At 38.6% G+C, this 20697-nt stretch overlaps 1 protein-coding gene and 2 long non-coding RNA genes across 4 annotated transcripts; 2 read left to right on the forward strand and 1 right to left on the reverse strand.

Moving 5' to 3' along the window:
• Positions 1-2178: 2178 nt before the first annotated feature.
• On the reverse strand, positions 2179-3270 carry LOC110016231 (uncharacterized). Its single transcript, XR_002291542.2, has 3 exons — positions 3133-3270; positions 2850-2913; positions 2179-2724 (listed from the first exon to the last, which is right to left on the reverse strand). It is a non-coding gene; the product is annotated as an uncharacterized LOC110016231 (long non-coding RNA).
• LOC101157147 (phosphatidylinositol transfer protein alpha isoform) lies at positions 3169-14480 on the forward strand. Its single transcript, XM_023961576.2, has 12 exons — positions 3169-3314; positions 5834-5864; positions 7451-7596; positions 7839-7930; positions 8118-8125; positions 8992-9066; positions 11258-11341; positions 12045-12122; positions 12216-12326; positions 12468-12590; positions 13496-13554; positions 13627-14480. Exons 1-11 carry the CDS (start codon positions 3298-3300, stop codon positions 13538-13540), a joined length of 810 nt encoding a protein of 269 aa, XP_023817344.1. The 5' UTR covers positions 3169-3297; the 3' UTR covers positions 13541-13554; positions 13627-14480.
• Positions 14481-15912: 1432 nt separating this feature from the next.
• LOC144996826 (uncharacterized) lies at positions 15913-17632 on the forward strand. 2 transcript variants are annotated; one of them, XR_013659630.1, is made up of 3 exons: positions 15913-16139; positions 16812-16914; positions 17320-17632. It is a non-coding gene; the product is annotated as an uncharacterized LOC144996826 (long non-coding RNA). The 2 variants fall into 2 exon arrangements; XR_013659629.1 differs by lacking the exon at positions 15913-16139 and having other exon boundaries at positions 16157-16914.
• Positions 17633-20697: the final 3065 nt, after the last annotated feature.

Here is a 20697-nt window from a genome sequence, read left to right on the forward strand (position 1 = left end):
CTGTTGAGCATCCTTTTCTATTCTACTGTCTGTCTCCAGAGAAGAAGAAGACAGGGGAGTCCTGTCTCTGTGTACCTGTTTCTTCTGGTTGCACAAGTTTTCTGCAGATTTATAAAATCGAGTAATATTGATGGAATTTCTATTGCTTGTAAAAACATTCTTATAAGTCAACTGGCAGGTGACACCACATTCTTAAAAAAATCCTCACAGGCTCTCAGGGTTCTTCAAGTTATAAATACATTTTCAAAAGCATCAGGATTTCATCTAAGCCTAAAGAAATGGGAGTTATTTTCTCTTAAACAATGTGCTCTAACATCCATAAATAGTATAGTAGTCAAAGAAAATGTCACATATTTGGGATTGCAGATAACTAAAGATCAAAAACAAAGAGAACTGATAACTATAGTCTTATTTTAGCAAAAGCACAAAATAAGTTTAACCGCTGGCTACAAAGAGATCTTTCACTAAAAGGTCGTGCCCTCTTAGCAAAGCAGAAGGAATTTCCAGACTAGTTTACATTTCTTCCTAACTATCTCTGGACAGTAAAAATGCAAAAAGGATTGATCAGAAACTTTTTTATTTTCTTTGGAGAAACAGAATCCACTATGTACAAAAATCAGTAGTAATTAATTCATCAAAAGACGGAGGACTTGACTTTCTGGACTTTTCCACTCTAAATAATGCCCTCAAAATTAAATGCTTAACCCTTGTGCTATCTTAGATGACCCCACCCTTACATTGACGTGTCCTCCCTACCATGACAAAGGTGGATAAAGATGGACAGATTTCATGTAATCCATGGACACCAGTGAGGTTCACAAATCATTGAAGAAAAAAGGTTCAGAGCACTGTCTAGTGGGTCTAGATGACCCAACTCCCAATGTTAAAGTGCCTAGGATAGCACAAGGGTTAAAGAACTTCTTAAAAAGTGAAACCTCATTTTGAAATTTCATGCTAAAACATATATTTGATAAGCTTGGAGGTCTGACATTTCTTCTATTAAGTAATTTTAAAATAGGGAAAATTCCTTTAAAACTGTCTAATTTTCATATACAGATTTTATTGGCATGGACTTTGATCTACAAACATACATTTTTTCCTCATTTCTACTATATTTGGAATAATGCAGATATTCTATACAAAAACAAGAGTATTTTTCTTGAAAATTGGTTGGAAAATAACATTTCTCTTGTGACACAGCTGATTAATCCACAAGGTAACCTGACGTCATACGTTGAGTTTCTTTCCACCTATAGTCTGCATGTCTCACCTGCAGAGTTTGCATTGGTTACTGGAGCCATCCCAGGTGGTGTTAAACTTCTGTGTAGCAGTTCTCCTTCAAATACTCCATGTTCTCCTCCCAAATTAACAGAATTGTAGTGTGGAAAGGTATGTTTTTCAGATGGCAGGAATAATCAAAGTATCCGTTCTCTGTTTCAAAATGAGATTGCCACAAACCCGCATGTTAGCTCATGTTGGAATAGGTTTGGCTGTAGAATTCAGAGGGGAAAAGGTTTGGTCCGTGCCCCAAAACTATTTCATCACCAACAAAATCAGAGAAATTTCTTTCAAAGTTCTTCATAAATTGTATCCAGTGAAACACTTCTTTACCAAGTTTAAAAAAGATCTGGATATAAACTGTTAATTTTGTCATTTCTCACCAGAAACTGTGCCTCATCTTTTTTGGTTTTGCTCTTTCACTCAACTATTTTGGAAAGATTTGATACATTTTTAAGAACTCATCTATGTGAAGATTATAGATTATTTTATGAGCATATTATTTTTGGATATTTTACACAAGGGAGATTTAATGCAGAGAGAATATTTGTAGTTAAATTACTTATATATATGGCTAAATCCTTCATTCACAAGTGTAAATATTCCAACAAAAAAACAGTATTTTATGTTTTTCAGAAAGAAGTGGTACTGTATATAAACAGTATAAAATCCTCCACTAACAAAAAAGCTGTCAGAACAGATGAAACTTGGTCTCTTTTAAAACTTTAACAGATTCCTTTGCCTTTATTATTTTTGCTTAACCTGTTTTACATTGTTATTATCATGTTTTTTTGTTCAATTTCCTGGCGAACGTGAAAATTGTATATTGCACACAGTGTGGAGTTTTGTGTTTGGTATTTTGAATGTGCAATATTTGTTAATAAAGTAAAAAAATAACAATTTGAGAATTTACAAGATGTTTTTAATTAAGAATGTCCCTCTTTCATTATAAAGACATTTTGATTCTATTGACAAAACATATATTTAAAAATGGATACAAAAAGTTTTTAAAAAGTCTTATTTTTTGACACGTTACATTCTGATTCGGTTAAAAGCTGCTTAAAGATGTTTCTCATCATGCAGCTTCCAACCAACGTCTTTTGTTTGTTTTACATAGAGAAAACTATACATTCAGTATAAAAGAATGAACAATAAAAACATTGGGAGAGAACAAGGGGTCGTTATTCTCACAATCCATAATTTATATTTTAACGCCTTTTTGCTAGTTGAGCCACTTATACAGAAAAAAAATGATATACAATAAAAAAAATAATATTAAAAGGGCAAAAAAGCAAGTCTCTGGTTACTATAGTTACATTTATGAATGTGGGATTTTGCCATTATGATGAACATATTTATTATGAAATAAGAGTCTTCTTTCAAATGCATCAGTAGTCCGAGTATTCATGCTGCCTTTTCCTCTTTCTTCATTCTCACTTCCTCCTGCTGCCAAGATGGAAAGAAGTTTATTTGAAAACGAAATAGAAAAGTTCAGGAACACTTTGTTGAGCAACGGATCAGTGTAGTTCGTTGAACTGCAGAAAATGATCGTTTAAATAAACACGTTTTACCAGAGCTGAGGGTTCCTCCCTGTACCTGTCTAACCACCTGTCCACGCACGGGATCCTGGATTACCTAAACAAACAAACAAACAAACAAACAAACAAACAAACAAACAAACAAACAAAGAAGACAAAGTCCAGCGAAACGAATAATCATATATATCGATGCTTTAATAACTATCATTGCTGTTTAGGCTAAGGTAGCACTGCTGGGCGTTTTTCAGGAATGGGTGCAAGCTGGTGAAACCGGTTGATAAAGTTCCGAGGGTGCCTAAAGGGGACACAGCCTCACCTGAAGAAAGGTGGGTGTGTCCTCGTGCGCAGGCCGCGCCCCCTCAACACTCACGACATCTCCCAGGAAGAGAGGCCGGAGTGAAAAGCGCCCTGTCAGCCGGGAAGAAGCATCTGTCTGCCGGTCCAGCTCCTCTCTGCGCGCCTCCAAAGCCCGGACACCACCATGCTCATCAAGGAGTTGTGAGTTTCTCCAGAACTTTCCCTCTTACTGCTGACCAGTGAGCCACTGCTTCCCGAAGGAGGCTGTGAATATTGAGCTCCTTAAACATAAAAGCCTGGAGTTTGAGTCGGGCGTGAACTGGTTCTTCCCGTAAAGCTGCACCTGTTCAGGTGTTCTCAGAATGAACCGAGTTCGAACTGAAAAGCTTCAGGTGGGAAATGACAACTGGCTTTGACTGAACTTTCAGTTTCTCACAGTGGGGAAGTTTGGTGATTTAAACCAAACGTTGACATTTTCTAACTCTTTCCTTTGGAGATCCCGTGAGTTTAATGGTCACTCTTTCACTCCTGAATGGGGCAGGTCAGGTGTTCTCTCTGCTCGCTCACGGCTCCATCCGGTGCTGGCTGTCGCCTGCCGGTGACCGGGGTTCAAAGTACACCCGGCCTCAGCGGCGTTACTGGGTTCTCTCTGGAGAACATGTCTGGAGAACATGACACAGCCGTTGAAAGGAATTTTTTTTGTTATCAAGATGATACATTTGATCCCATCAAGCACCAGGTTTCTGCTCGGAGAGCTCCTCTCCCATGAAGCATTCAGATCCTGTTCCACAGGCTGCAGTTGATGATTAATTGGCTTTTGCGTTGCAGACAAAGGGCTGCCTTCAGCCGATGCGTTCAAGGTCTCCACTGAAACGCGCAACTTTATTTGGGGGCACGCGCACGGGTTTCCCGTGCTGGCAGGAAGAGGTCAGCACTGTGTGAACATGTGCGGTGATGACATGACTCTTCGTCAGCCTTTTCTGTTGCATCTGCGGTGCTTTTATAGCCTTTTCCAGGTGCTGACGTAGCGCTTTCTCTGCTGAATCCACCGACGACGCTTTTTTTTTATTTAACAAGTGCGTAAAAACCGAACTCCGCGTCTGGTGTTTTTTCAAGTCAGATAAGGAAACTAATATGGAAGAAAAATATCACTGCAATAAACCATCCCGAAGAGCATTAAAGGCCCACTCCAATGAAAATAGTGTTTTCAACATGTTCTTGTAGCATTTTTCTGAATAATGCAGGACATATATGAAGAAAATTAAACTTAAAATTGCATTTCTGCAGCTAGAAAAAGAGCATATTTGTGATGCAGAGAATAAATAAGCTGGGGGCCACAAGCTCCCTGCTCCAAGCTCTTAGCAAAGGGAAGGGGAAGGGGGGCGGTGTTGTGAGTCAACAGTTCCGCCCACAATTCAGAAGCCAACTTCTAATGAAGCACTACTGCTCTGCAGAAAATACGTCCTTTAAAACAGCAATTTTTTTTTTAATTTGACCTAAAAACGGCACAATCATAATTAAAAGATCACTGGGAACACATTTACAGGAGATCAATAGAGGATCGGAGTGGACTCTTTATATACTGATGTCTCTACTAGAGCTGCACAGTAAATCTCAAATTTATCGTCATTGCGGCATCAGCCTGTGTTATGCTTGTGTCCCAAAAGACCGCATAATCTGCAATAAATGTTTACACACATGCAGAAACAATGGTCTCGTAGCTTGAAGTATTTAACTAATCAAATAGAGGCCTTTACACGATTGACCAATTGGATGAAGCCCTTCACATCGTTGACCAATGTAGCCCTTTTGTTAGATGCCTGCCTCCTTATGTAGATGAGCATCGTTTCAGTTTTGTCGACTTTTATTTAAACAAAACTGTTGCAGTGAAATGGAAATTATTGCTATTTGTTTGTTTTGCTATTTGTTCATGTATTGCACGTATTGTATTATTGCGTCTCTGATTGAACGTCTAAATTCGAGCAGGAGCTCCTGGGACATCCCACCTCCTCAGAACAGTTTTTCCTTTTTTTTAATGTTGAATTTTTCTTTTATAGTTTTGTGAAATGACTTAATTCTTAAAAAAAAGTCTCCAAAACGTGAGTGTAGAGCCACTTAATGTGGAACTGCAGGTGTGAAAAGGGGATGTGCTGTTGAAGGCTTCCTCAGATAATGGATCCAGCTCAGAAATTTCCCCATCTGAAGCTCACGCCCCATTTGTTCTACCTCAAACATGAAGGGAGACACACCCACTGGAGTAACCACTCCTGTGAACACAGGCTGAATGGAAAAACATTTGGACTTTTTTGGTTTTCATGCATTTCTACATGGAACACTGGTTGTTTTGTATTAAAGGGATTATTTAGACCAAATATATGAAAAGTATTTGTACCATGGCGTGTTTAAAATCTCCCATATGAGCGTATATCATAGAGGAAAGTGTGGGTGAACCGATGTGGTGTTTAGTGTCTGACTCATGGAGATACTTCTATCAGGGACAAACCAAAGACCTGATAGCTCTTGGTCCACATCCAGCCACATGTTAATCGCAGGTGGATCTGCTACTGGATGTTCTTGAACAAGTCGGTCAGTCACTTTAGTTACTGACCTGTTTATGGACTCCAGGACCTTCTCTTGGTGTGACTGTTCAGACGTGTTACTGTGGTTGTTCTGAGGTTTTCCCGCTGTTAATGTTTTCTTGTGTTTTTGTTTCCTTACAGCCGGATCGTTCTGCCCGTCTCAGTGGAAGAGGTACAGAACTTTATACTAACTTTTATTTTATCATGGATGGTGCTTTATCATTGACATGGTGGACATGCTCTAGATGTAGATAAAGAGCTGATATCCACAAAGTACATCTGTAGGATGTTTCCTTTTGTATTATCTATTCTTACTATTTTTTACAATCTCTGCTGCGTCACATGTGGGTCATCCAAACATCTGACAGAGTTGCGGGTTTCGAATCGCAGACATTTTGTTCTTCTAAATCCATGTTGCACCGCAAGCAACAAGAACTTTGTGTTCAGTTGTTGTTAAAGGTGTTTTTAGTGTTTATTCCTTTTCATTCTCCGTCTTCATAAACTCAGGCTGTGTGTTTTGAAGGCCTCAGACAGCTGGGTGTAGTTTAAAACTGAAAAAGTCGTTGTGTCAGGTTTGTAAAAAAGCAGAAAAAGTCTGAGATCCAGTGATTCTAGTTTTGATACAAAAGAATAACGTTCATCCTTTTGTCAGCAGCTTGTCTGAACATGTCATTGTTAACTTAAACTGTTTTCGCCTCACAGCTGAACATTGTGTGTTTGGCTTTATACGCTCCTAATGCTGTTGAGGCTTTCTGGTCAAACACGGCGTGCTGCATTCCTGACTGGCTTCTCCCAGAGGCGGAGCTCCCAGCTCCACTGAAATGGACAGTGGAAGTCACATGTTCTGAATCACAGGATCACGGATGTGTTTGTGTTGTTTAGAACATAATTCAAATTTCTGACAAACCGGCCAAAATGACCTGTAATTTGACTAAAACAAACATAATCTCAGACTCAGGAAGACTCCAGGAAGAGGAAGAATGTGAAACGAAAAGTCTTAAACTGTGGAAACTTTAGTCTGAGCAACACTCATAGAAATAAAATGTTTATTCTCAGTTACGGAAAAAGTTAACATTGGCCTTGGCAGGAGTTTAACAATAGTGTATTAAGGCCACCATTACAAGAAGTAAAACAAACAAATGGGAGAAAAAAAACTAATACAATTATGAAGAAAAATATTCAACAATTTATGAGAATAAATTTGTAAAATTGAGTCATACAATTATTAAAAAATAAACAGTTAACCACAATATAGTCATACATTTTTGGAAAAGTAAAAATGTTATGAGTTTAAAAAACCCTACAATTATGAAAAAATAATTCAACAATTTACAAGAGAAGTGTTATAAATGTATGCTTCAAAAAGTTATCATTTTTCCTGTATGACATTATTTTCATGAAAATACAGACAAAACATGACCTTTTCCTTGGGAAAGTACAACTTTTTCATTCACAAATTTATAAATTTCCTCATAAAATTTTGACTTCTCTCCTAATTTTACAACTTCAATCTCAAATATTTGTTTATGGTGGCCCTAATGCTCCATCGTAGGAGTTCTGAGCAGTTTACTGCAGCTTGTGCTTTTTCTTGGTCATTAAACAATTCCTCAAACAATTTGTCTCCTGTTCTGCTGCTTTTCTTTAAGCATATTCTGACTTGAGATGTTCAGAGAATGAGAACCATACTGAGGTTAATCCAAATGGAGCAAAAGGATTTTCCTGGAAAAGCTGTCATGTGAAAATCTCTTTTGTCTTTAGTACCAAGTGGGGCAGCTGTACGCCGTAGCAGAAGCCAGTAAGAGTGAAACGGGTGGAGGAGAAGGCGTGGAGGTGTTGGTCAATGAGCCGTATGAGGAGAATGGTGAGAAGGGACAGTTCACCCACAAGGTCTACCACCTGCAGAGGTATGAACCTCCATCCCTTCCACCCTTAGCACAGCTGTTGATCAGCAGATTCACATGTTTAAGGCTGACTGTGAAAATAAAGAGAGACCTTCAGAAAACAAATGATGGATTTCCTTACTTACACATTACTTGAAATGTTAACAATGATGCAGCCTTTAATCTACAGCAGACGCTGCTCTGTTATGCTTAGGACAGCAGCTTTGACACAATGTGTTCTCTTATCTGCATTGATGTTTTTGCAGCAAAGTGCCAGCTTTTATCAAGACTGTGGCTCCAAAAGGTTCACTAGAGATTCACGAGAAGGCCTGGAACGCTTATCCTTACTGTCGAACGAGTGAGTCCCGCCTTTCAGACTGTCGTGGTACTTTTTCATTTGCCACATGTCCTGCTCCAGTGTTAGGTTTAAAACATATTTGATTACATTTTTGAATTTAAATGTAACTGTTTGTCTGTGCTTGAAAATGTTTTTCTTCTTTCTGTTCCTGATTGGTCTATTTCCCGCCGTGGTTCTTCTGATGCAGTCCTTACAGTGAGTGAGCTTTTACCATTTATCATCCTTACCTTGAACAATTCTACCTTTTTTCTCATGTGGGATCACAGTGGGCACACATAGAGCATTTGTGTAGAGCAGGGCTGGTCCTAAAGCGCCTCAACCCTGCCTGCTTTCCAGCTCTCCCTGCCCAGCTTTCTCCTAATTGGTCAACTCAGGTGATTCCATATGCTCATTTTACTGAACACACCTGATTTAGGAAGTCAACATCAAACAGTTCAGGGAGAGCTGGAACACAGGCAGGGTTGTGTCTCTTGAGGATCAGGCCTGGCCAGCCCTGGTGTAGAGCAGCTACATGGAGCATCCTTCTAGAGCAGCGTTTTCCAACCCTATGTTTATGTTGCTCTGCTTATGCACTCCTGATTCATATCGAATTACATAAATGCCAAGATTCAGCTCATCATCAGGCTCTGCAGAAGCCCTGCAGTGGCAGTCATTAAAGGCAGGTGTGAAATGATGAGAAAATGATAAATATCGGACTGTGACAAATGAAAAGAAAAGTTTGTTGGTGTATTAATGTTTCAGGTGTTAAAGTGCATTATAAAGTCAATGTTTTTAGTTTTTAATGTACCGTGTGCAGTTTGCTGTATTTAAGTCAAAAGGTTAAAGGTGAGAAATGTTGACTTAAATGTGAAAAACTCCACTGTTTGACTTTTGCTGCACTTTTGATGGAAAACATGTGAATGAACTGAAACCTAAACCAGGATTTTTGTTAGACGTCCACCTGAAGCCAAAATGCTCCACAAAACACTAAAATGTTATGAACTTGTGAAAACTTCTGTTATTTGTTTGCGTGTGATGTTTTTTTTACGGGTTGACAGAACTGTCATTATGTCTCCATACAGAACACCTACATGAAAGATAAGTTCCTTATTAAGATTGAGACGTGGCACAAACCTGACATGGGGAACCAGGAGAACGTAAGTGTTAACTGTAAAACCGTGGGAAAAAACTCTGCAGAAACTGTAACAGACTAAGGAGGAATTGGTCTAAGTGCAGAGACTACAGTGGTGAAAGTTGCTGTGTTTGCAGAAATGAATGTACAGTGGGGCAAAAAAAGTATTTGGTTGGCCACCAATTGTTCACTTAAAAAGAGGAGAGAGGCCTGTAATTTTCATCATAGGTGTACCTTAACTACGAGAGACAAAATAAGAAATAAATTCAGAAAGTCTGATTTTTAAAGAATTTATTTGTAAACTATGGTTGAAAACAAGTATTTGGTCACCTACAAACAAGCAAGATTTCTAGATTTCACAGACCTGGGGGGTATTCCAGAAAGCAGGTTATGCTAGCTTTCATGGTAAGTTTGAGGCTAAGGAAGCTGATAACCTCAGCTTTCGGTACCAGAAATGGAGGTATGTTTCAGGGCATGTCAAGTTGCCATGGCAACTCATGCTCTGAACATAACCTGGTCTGGAGCAGGTTTAGTTGAAGTTTAGTTTGTTTTCAGAGAGGTGAAGCAGCATGATGAGTCCATTTAAAGATGATTTAGTGGATGAAGAAGCTCAGGTAATACTTTTTCCACCGTGAGAGGGTGGAAACGCACGTTAATGCACGTGCATTAACCCAGGGTTACAAAGTCAAGCGTAATTACGCTAACTCATATCCGGTCTTTTGGAACCGACATACCCAGAGTAAGCAAGTTCAGGGGGATTTCAGCCAGAGTTCAGGCTTAAAGTCAGGCTAGTTTAAACATGCTTCCTGGAATACCCCCCTGTAACTTCTTCTAAATGAGGATCCTCATTACCTTTATTAATGGCACCTGTTTGAACTCGTTATCTATATAAAAGATACCTGTCCACAACCTCAGACAGTCACACTCCAAACTCCACTATGGTCAAGACCAAAGAGCTGTCTAAGGACACCAGAAACCAAATTATTGATCTGCACCAGGCTGGGAAGACTGAATCTGCAATAGGTAAGCAGCTTGGTGTGAAGAAATCTACTGTGGGAGCAATTATTAGGAAATGGAAGACATGTAAGACCACTGATAATCTCCCTCCATCTGGGGCTTCCTGCAAGATCTCACCCCATGGGGTCAGGATGATCACAAGAACGGTGAGCTAAAATCCCAGAACCACACTGGGGGACCTAGTGAATGACAGGGGAGCAAACATCATGCTTTGGGGCTGTTTTTCAGCAAAGGGACTAGGACGACTGACCGTGTAAAGAAAAGACTGATTGCAGTCATGTATCGTCAGATATTAAGTGAAAACCTTCTTCCATCAGCAAGGGCCTTGAAGATGAAACATGATTGGGTCTTTCAGCTTGACAACAATCCCAAAGACAAAGCCCGGGTAACGAAGGAGTGGCTTGGTAAGAAGCATTTCAAGGTCTTGGAGTGGACTAGCCAGTCTCCAGAGCTCAACCCCATAGAGAATCTTTGGAGGGAGTTTAAAGTCTGTGTTGCCCAGCAACACGCCCAAAACATCCCAGCTCTAGAGATCTGCATGGAGGAATGGGCCAAAATACCAGCAACAGTATGTGAAAACCTTGTGAAGACTTAAAGAAAACGTTTGACTGCTGTCGTTGCAAACAAATGTTTTAAAATAAAGTATTGAGTTGAACTATTATCGACCAAATACTTATTTTCTACCATAATTTGCAAATTCTTTAAAAATCAGACCATGTTATTATTCTGGATTTTTTTTCTTTTCTTATTTTGTCTCTTATAGCTGAGGTATACCTGTGATAAAAATTATAGGCAATCACATTTTAATGTTTGCTGATGTCAAAATGTCAACACATTTGAGCTTTTCTGTATTATCTGCATGTTTGGATTTTCCAATCTCATCTAAAAGTTCCATTTTAGTTGATCCAAGTACGGTTCCTCGGTGTTTTAAACGGTTCAGGTGTAGAAAATCCTCCTGGGATACTAATACTCCTTTGCTTCAGCAGACGCTCGACGAGCACTCAAAGGTTGAATTGAGGGCAGATGCATGCACGTGCAGCTGCAGACTTTATTGATTCGAGAGTCTTTGTTGTCTGCTCTTATACACAGTAAACCATTTTTTAAATATCCAATGAAACCCGCAAGGCTTAAACCTCTATATATACTTTTTTTAATTTTAGTTCCAAATTGTGCCCTTCACTTTAAATGTTTCTTTGCAGGTACACGGACTGGATGAGAAAACATGGGGCAACGTTGAGGTTGTTAACATTGACATCGCTGACAAAAACTCCATCAGTTCAAAGGTGACAGAAAGCCTTAAGAGCTATAAAGTCAAAGTCCTGTGCATCGTCAGCTCCTTTGTCCTGTTCACCTTTTGAGCTGAGTATTTATTTGTAAGAACCTCCTCCTGTTTTAAACTAAGATGAGGATTTGGAAAATTCTGTCAAATGCTCATTGGACAGTTTTTGACCCTTTTCCTGCTGAGGAACATCTGGTTTGCTTTCCATCATTCCCCAGCTGCTGCTGAGCAGAATTCTCAGAAACTAACTTTATTTAGAATGAAATCAAATGATTACTATAGACTACTGTCACAGGATCCTCTTAGATCAAAGGACTACTTGTATAACCTGAAATGCGCGTGATGGGCCATGGCAAATGTAAACAAAAGACTGATGGGAGGAGCTTATAGATACAAACCATTAATATATTTTGACAGATGAAAATGTGCAGAAATAGTGGATATGGGGAAGTAAAGGAATTCTTGTTTAAAAACGGAACAGAAATGGCTCCAGTTTACGTACAAACTGCATGGGAGGTTCTGGATAAGATCACCAGGTTTGGAAGCATTTATAAACCGTCTTCTCATAATAAAAAATGCTCAGATCTTCCTCTTTGGTTCCAAAGAAGTATAGGGACTCTGCCCTTTTTTTTAATAGCAATCAAGATACTAAATATATGCTGTGAAACTGGCCTGTTTTTTCACGTGTACCTACATTTACTCCTCAGGACTACAAGGCAGATCAGGATCCATCCATCTTTAAGTCGGAGAAGACGGGCAGAGGGCCTCTGGGTCCTGACTGGAAGGTACCATCCGTTCCTGCTCTCAACCATGCTTTATTTACTATTTGTAAACTGGAGATTATGATTTTTATGTGTACAACTTTGGGTTTCGTGCAGAGTGAACTTCCTAACAACCCTAACTGTCCACACATGTGTGCCTACAAGCTGGTCACTGTGGAGTTCAAGTGGCTGGGACTTCAAAATAGAATAGAAAATTACATCCAAAAGGTATGAAATGATTAGATTCATTTGTCTTGTTTTAGCATTTGTATTGTCGCCCTCTGGTGGCCAAAACTCCACTCCTCACTTAAAGTATCAAACGCTTCAGTTCTGTTCTAACGCTGTCCCTCATCCACCCACCGTGTCCAGGTGGAGAAGCGTTTGTTCACCCACTTCCACAGACAGTTGTTCTGCAGCATCGACAAGTGGATTGAACTGACAATGGATGACATCCGCAGAATGGAGGAGGAGACCAAGAGGGAGCTGGACGAGGTAACAGGACTGGAGCAAGTCTCAATTTTTTTTAGTGCTCCATCTGTTAATTTAGAGAACTGAGACAAGATGGAGTTGATTATTAAATAATATTTGCTTTAAAAGATGAGGAACAACCATTCAAAGAGACCATAAATATATATGGAGCTTTGTTTTATTTTCTTCTTTTGCTTGGAGATCAGGCTGGGCCATAAATTGATTGTATTTATGAATTTAAATCTGTTGTAAGATATTTTTTGGTTGGTAAAATCTGTTTTTTATTTTTTTCCAGCACTCAGCTTTTTTGGGCTTCCGTTGTTCAGAGTAGGGTCAGCCCGCCTGTTTCTCGCTACGTGCAGACGTTAAAATAAAAGTTAGCATAGAGAGAGGAGCTTGTTCCCAAAACGGGTTCTGTTTGGTGACTTCTGACTACAAACAACAAAATCTGTTTTAAGGCTGCTACTACCAAAAGTGGGAATTAATTTGTTTCAACCCCTGAAACAAAGCCACTCTGTTGAGTGCGAGAAGCATTTTGTCTTTATGTCCAGGCCAACTTCCAATGGAAATGTTGAAATAAAATAGTTTTAGTGAAATATATTCTGTTTTTTAGCCATGTAGCCCAGTCCTACTTGGAGAACATTTTTGAAGCAGTTGTGGAACCATCACTTCTCCTTCCCTTTTTTCTTTTTAAATAAAGAAAGTTCAGATCTGGAAGCTTTAAAAGTTAATGTTTAGCTTGGCTAGCAGCTGATCAGAGATAATGGAGTTGACAAAGCACAGCTTTTATTTTCTTTTTCCATCTCTATGAACTGCGACACAATTCAAAGGCCATTCTGACAAATCAGCACTGCATGCTGTCTCAAATGGAGCCGATTTAAAACCTTCTTGTAACCAGGCTTGTTTTTTTTTTCTTCTTCTTGTCACAGATGAGGAAGAATGATGAAGTTAAAGGGATGGGAGCAGATGATTGACAGAAAGTCACGCGGTGAGCATAACCTTTTCATCTAAATGTACATATTTTTTTTAACCCTTCTAGCATCCCTTTTCTTTTTTTCAGATCTTGAATACAGAAGGAGTCTCCTTCTTCTACTGAGCTCAGACTCCAGACCGGAACAACAGCTGCTTTCTAAGCTTTGTTCAGAAAAAAAAACACCTTTCATCCTAATAAATGTTCTGCTCTTAATAAGAGCTCGATCCTGGGAGGCAATGGTGCATATTTATGTACAACTGTTGAATAAAGGTACAGCTGCTCTGGATTTGGATACTTTTTTTTTTTTTTAAAGCAGGTTTACAAACTGACACGTCTGCACTGTGGAGGGAATTTTCTAAAGCAAAGGTGGGGTTGTTTCTTTATCACTGGTATCTTTTTTTTTTTAAACTCATTGGTTTACCTTTTAGTGTGGTATTGGCTGTAATTGTTTGTATTTTTGGAGGATGGAAAGAGGAGGGTGTTACAACAGCCGGTCAAAATTTCCCACCTGTTTTTCTCTGCAAAGAACAGAAATGATGTATTTGGCAAAGTTGGACGTTTTCATATTACAGGTGCCTGTATTCCGGTTTCTGTCCAGTATTTGTAAACTCCTGCAGCACTTAAGATTTCATAAAGAAATTAGTGGTTAATTAAATTGTAGGTGGATGAAAGCAGAAAAAAGACAGATTTGGTTTATTAAAATGTTTTGAAGTAAAAATTTACACATTGATGTCATAATGTTAAGAGTGCCTTTTGTCAAATACCTGATTGTTTTGTTTTTTGTCTTTCCATCAAGTTCACTAAGATTCGGAACTAAGCTGATTTATAATTACCTAGGAAATTAAAGTTTTGTCTTGACTGTTTTTGTTCTGTAAGTCTATATGAATCTGGATGGTTGTAATTATATGATGGTGCATTACATTAAAACCAATTTTATTTTTCTTCGTTTTTCTTTTTTCTTTTTATGAAGGGGGAAAAAGCTCCTTGGAAGCTGTTACTATTGGAATGATCAAAACATTTGGTTTTTGTCATCGTGATTCTAATTAAGATTAGCTCATCAGACCTTTGGGTTCTGGTAATCTTTTGATTAAATATTAAAGCTGCGCTCTCCTGATCTCCAGTCCACCATCTTGGCTGCGTTCCAGGTTTCTTTGCATAAATGCAAATATCCATCTGTTGAGCTCAATGAGGAGCAGAATCAGGTGAGTTTGGTGACCATGCTGACTGGAGTTCAGAAAACCCAGCAACCTTCAGTTATTGGTCATGTTTTCTTTAAACTTGTTTTTCTTTGGGGGGGCTTAAGTTTTGAATAAAAGCAGACATTAACCTGGTTCCACATACGTGTGCATTGTCATGTCCACATGTGTCATGTCATTAATTCCATCTTTCAATCTTAAAATGTGATTTTAAACTTAAGATTTTCAAAGAGATAATCGGCTTGTATTTAGTTGCACTTTGTGTCCAGGAAACTTCTAATCGAGATGTTGAAATAAAATGGTTATTGTGAAATATATTTTGTTTTTAGCCGTATGGCACAGCCCTACTAGAATGTTTTTGAAGCTGTTGTGGAGCCGTCACTTCATCATTGCAGAGTCCAACTTTATTACCAATTGACGCAACTAAAATAGAATTTGGCCAGATTTGCCTTTCTTCATGTAAACACAAATCGCCGTATACGCTCACTTTTTCAGAAAGATGTGTCCATTCCCTCTGTTGTTCCTTATTGGAATAATCTAGTATACCAATTAGAGGGGGGAAGGATCAGGGGCCTCATTTATAAACGTTGCGTACGTACAAAAGAAGGCGTACGCCACTCTCTACGCAATAGTTGAGATTTATAAAAAGCAAACTTGACGGGAAAATGTGCGGTCCTTCACGCAAGCTCTGACCCAGGCGTACGCACAAAAACAGGTGAAATGAGAAACAGCGACACCGTCGGCAGATGGAAGAAACACGTGAAAGTGAAAATGACAATACTGCCTCTCATAAATAACATGAAGACTTCACAAAGCAAGTCTTACAATTAACAGCCTACATGAACACCCGTTGGACCGATCAGCAGTGAAACAAATAAAAAAAATCAAACGAAAATTACAACAGAAATTCAAATGAACACATATTTGGAAAAAGAAAAGTGAAATATGTTCTGCAATATTGGCATGGCCGGCCCTCCCTATACGCGAATTACGCAGCCGCGTAGGGCCCCCGTCACCAGCAGGGCCCCGAAGTGGCGACAAAAATTAAATTAAAAAAGACCCAAATCTGGCAACCCATTTCATAAAACTTCCTTACCAACGTGTGCTCTGAATGTTGTGCAAAAGAAAGTTGCCTGCACTTTAATGATCCCCCTTGTCAGCACAATCTGACCAACCCAAATAATGACGTTACACCATTTAGCAACGATTGGTCAACATAATTGCATCTGAGCCTGGCACACTGTACAGTTACGAGCACATTTTGTTTCAATAAAGTTGGGAAAAATGAAAAAAACGAGCATATTTTGTCACGCTGATCAAAGCGACAACAAGAAAACGTCATTCCTCAGAGACTTTATCATCAGGAGCGAAAAAAAGATAAATAACTTCAACATCAATCACAAGGTAAGTTTGGAGGATGTTGGGGCTTTATTTTTACATTATCCAGCATTTCTGTGCAGCTGCGCAATTTACGTAAAATACTAAGCGATGTGTCTGAGCTGAAGTTTGCACATAAACGACCCCGTTTGTCGTAATTTCCCATGGAAAACTCGAAAATATTTTGATACCCAAGTTTCCAAGATGTGGTCTTACATGACCTTCTAAAACGGCGGAGAGTAAAGAAAAGTAAATAATGACAACGATATGATGGCTGAAAAATGTTTTAACTCACGCTATCGTTTCATTGTTTTGCTAACACATACTTAGTGCGTTCTGCATTTTCCGGTTTATTACAGCATAAAAACTGCTGTTTATCTGTTTTAGACAGTCAGGTAGTCTGAGTTTTACAACAATGAGTGTGTCTTAAAATCTTGCATTGGCATGAAATATGGAGAATAAAAACTACCAAATACATAGGAAATAAAGGTTCTCATCTATTAATGACAAACAAAATAAATGTACTAATTTTAAAATTATGAACATACAAAATTATACAAAAAGAAGTGTATAAAAGGCTTATATTTCCACTTATTCTCAAATTAGTGTTCACATTTTATTATTTATAAATAGGTACATTTATTTCTTATTTGTAGTTTGCACATGCATTATTTTACATAATGATGATGTTTTGCACAGTTGTGTCTCATCAGACAGTTTCTTCTGCTCTCAAAAAGTATTGGAGGAGGTGCAGCGTCCACATCCCAAGATGTTCCTGACTTCACTGAAGATTTAATCTCAGGTAATTTTAAAAGCATGTAAAGTAATAGAAAAAACAGTGTCTGCATAAACCCTTTTTTTCATAAACAGCAGCTGAAGAGTATGGAGCTCCAAACTGTTCATAATTAAATTAATTAAATATGACCTTATGCAAATATACAATCAAACAATAAATCTCTCATAAATATATAAAAAGATCATGACATTGTGAAAAACCTGCACACAGATTTTAAACGAGCCACTATATTATTAGTATTCTGCTATAGATATTTTATTAGCTTTATCATTGATTATTGTATAATAATAATTCTTGTTTTTTAGCTGCAGGAGAAACTCCTGTCACCACATCTACTGTTGAAAGAGAAACATTTGACTGTTTGACTTTTCACTGTTTGCTTTTATTGAAGTTATGTATCTTATGTTCCAGAGGCTCCAAGAGATGCCTGTTTGGAAGAGGAGCCTAGTGGATCCAAAATTCCACCTACCGGTACCTCAAATCCAGTTGGTCCAGCTGAACGGCCAACCACACTCTCTGATCCAGAAAGAATGGATTTGGTCCTTTTCAGACTGATGAAGACTCTGACTTTCCAAACTCCCCCTCATTGAGCTGTTGTGTTCTTTATGTTGGATTGTTTTATTGTCATTTGATTTGCAATTAAGTTGCTGTTTTTAATAAGTTGGAGTTTTGTGAATGTCATTTGTTGAGTGCCTAATGTTATATTAAAAAATATATATCTATATACATTTGTCATTCTTTTTTTTTCTTTGCATTTAAAATTTGTTTAGCACCACTTAATGTGCATCCAACATGCAGGCAATATACTGTATTCAATTCTTTGGCAGCAACAATAATTCACAAATGTATTAATAGACAGATCTCATTTATATTACAACAACAGTTGCGTTTTTTTTGGTGCTGCTGATCAGTTAGAGGGCCCACAAATTACATTTCGCTTAGGGCCCCCAGAAGACCAGGGCCGGCCCTGAATATTGGCATGGTGTGCAATTCATCCTCATAAATTATATAGTTAACAGAACAAAATAATTTACAAAACTGATATTCCCGTTAATGTGTCCGTCTGGCGGAGCCGATATAGGTGCGGGCGTGCGGACGGACGGACAGACAGACAGACAGACGCACTAAGTGTCCACTGGGGAAAGTTGTTTTCATATTAAAACATTTCTTCATAAGCTACGGAATTATGGTATTCATGCATATGCCTTTAGTTTGTTTTATTTTTGATAAAACCATGTATGGCGTGTGTCTCAACCATTCAGAAAGCAACAAGAAATTACATTTGCGCTGAACAATTTCCCATTTCCACGTCGATTATTACGGACATCTGTAGCTTGTCAGATGTAATTAAATGGATGGAAATAAAATGCCCCATCACAATGCGTAATGACGCACAATGGCTGATCTTGTGCTCTTAGAAGATGTGGCAAATGGAAGAATTAGGAGTGAACGCATCTTTAGACAGCAAGAACACTTGCTTATGAGTGGCTTATGAGCCGGTTCCGACTTCCTCGAGCCGTCCTTTTGGACCTCTGCGGGCTTTTGGGCCCGGCGTTACAGAGGAGCACTCGGAGGAACCACGCGTGTCACCCGGTGCATGCATCTGGCGCTCCAGTCCCCCCCCACCCCCTCGGACAGGCCACGGTCCGAGGTTGTGAGGCTACAGCATTTACGGCGTCTGCCACCGTTTGCCGCTCACGTGCCTTTTTAGCATTATTAATGCCCACACTGTGCCCACCAAACAACACTTTTCCACCTCGACAACGATAACTTCTACTTCACATTGAGTGAAGTTTCGTTTTTTTCATTTCCTCTCGGTGTGTGCCATGATCTCGCAATCAATGAATATTCATTTGTGGGCGTTTCACGGACTATTTATGGGCAACTATGGGCGTGTCGTGATGAAGCCGCAAAAGCTGCGCAGCATTTAGAATTGGTTGTGATTTATTAAGGGAAAGATGCATATGATGTGCGTGGGCATGGTTTTATAAATCCGAATATTTCTGTGCGTACGCACGTCATATGTTTCATCCGTACGCCACTTCTGACGCAAATCCTACGCAAAGTTTTATAAATGAGGCCCCTGGCCTCTGCCAGCAAAATATCTTTTAACCAATAAAGTGAAAGAAATCTTTCAATTAATCCATAAATTCTACCCATCTAGACTATATCTACAAAGATTTAAAATGTAATCTGATATTTTTGTCAAGAACCCCCTGAAGATGCTTTACATATATTTTGGTCATGCCTTTTTTCCACTAAACTCTGATCTAAAGTTTGCAATTTCATTTCCGCCTACATAGACTCAGACAGAAATGAGTCCACGAAGGAGAAAGGCATAACATTTGACAGGTAAGTATATATTTTTTCTTTTAAAGCTGCAGGGGCTTCATTAATAGTACACATGTTTTTTTTTAATAGTACACATGTTGACATGCATGATGCTGCAGGGCTATTATCAACATGCTGCATGATGTACGTATAGTTTGCTATCGACATAAATGCAAACTTTATTTTGTTAAACCTGTATACAGCATACTAGGAATAGGATATTACTGTAATTTTTATACATTTATGACTCAGAGGCTGAACTTTTCTTGCAGGTTTTCAATGTATTCAGACTTAAGGAAAAAGTGGGCCTTAGCTTTCAAAACAGCTAACCCCGATGGATCACTGTGGTTACGAACTAGCAATACAGTCTGGCTATGTTCAAAACATTTTGTGGAAACACATTTTGATGAGACTGGCCAGACTGTTCGCTTGAAACCCGGCACCATACCATCTGTGTTACACAAATTGATCACTCACATGAATCAGTAGGGTAAATCTATCTATTTTTTTAAAGGGTAAATCTGTTGTTAAGTTTGGACTTATTGTTGACTTATTATTGATTTATTATTATTATTTATTACTATTGACTTATTATTGATTTATCGTTATCATTTATTATTATAATTTACTTATTATTTATATATTGTTATTATTTATTATTATTACTATTGACTTATTGTTGGGCTTTTCTAAATAATTTAAATTACATGTAAAAGAGGTCTAAAACTTCTACATGTTTAAAAATTATTTTTTAAAATTCTTTGTTATAATTATTTTTATTTGTAAGAAGTCCTGCGACCCCCTACAGTTCGCCTACCGGGCAGAGGTTGGAGTAGAGCAGGGGTCGGGAACCTTTTTTGCCGAGAGAGCCATAAACGCCACATATTTTTAAATGTAATTTCGAAAGAGCCATACAATAATGTAGTGTCCCTTTCCCACACTGAGGCACAGAGTCTTAACCTCTTTTAAGGTTCTTTATTCTGGTTACTGCAGACCACAACAAACGCCGTACAATTAATTCAGCAACTTCTGAATCTCTCCAGCGAGATGAGAGCGCTTCTCCCAACTTTATATTCACCTGCTCCCGCTCCAGCCCTCCCATTTCCCTTATTTGGCCCATAGCTGAACCCCATTGGTCCAAATTACCTAACAACAGGCTGAGCGACAGAACTGAGGGCCAATCAGATCTCTGCTTGGTGCGTTCCAGAACTCAGGCGACCCAACAGCCAAGTTAAACTCTGTCCGCGACAATATATTTAAAACTAAATATACAAGTGAATGTGTGCATTTGATGTAATTTCAACATTTTTAAAGTACAATAAGTCTGTGGATTCTTTTTAATAACATTGTTATGCTGTTGCTAATAAATGATGAGTATTTCTCGTGGTAGTTTTGCTGATGGTCTAGTCTGGTTGATACGTGGTGAGTTTCTGCTTCATGCAGGCGTTGAGACTTTAA

This window comes from Oryzias latipes, chromosome 13, assembly GCF_053564925.1.
Source record: "Oryzias latipes strain Hd-rR chromosome 13, Olatipes_Hd-rR_3.1".
In the NCBI taxonomy this organism is placed as follows: domain Eukaryota; kingdom Metazoa; phylum Chordata; class Actinopteri; order Beloniformes; family Adrianichthyidae; genus Oryzias; species Oryzias latipes.

Bases quoted from the DNA above. Each gene is read 5' to 3' on its own strand.
- LOC101157147 (XM_023961576.2), top strand. The intron at 5,865-7,450 runs GTACAGAACTTT...TTTTGTCTTTAG, and splicing joins TGCCCGTCTCAGTGGAAGAG to TACCAAGTGGGGCAGCTGTA. The intron at 9,067-11,257 runs GTAAGTGTTAAC...GTTTCTTTGCAG, and splicing joins ACATGGGGAACCAGGAGAAC to GTACACGGACTGGATGAGAA.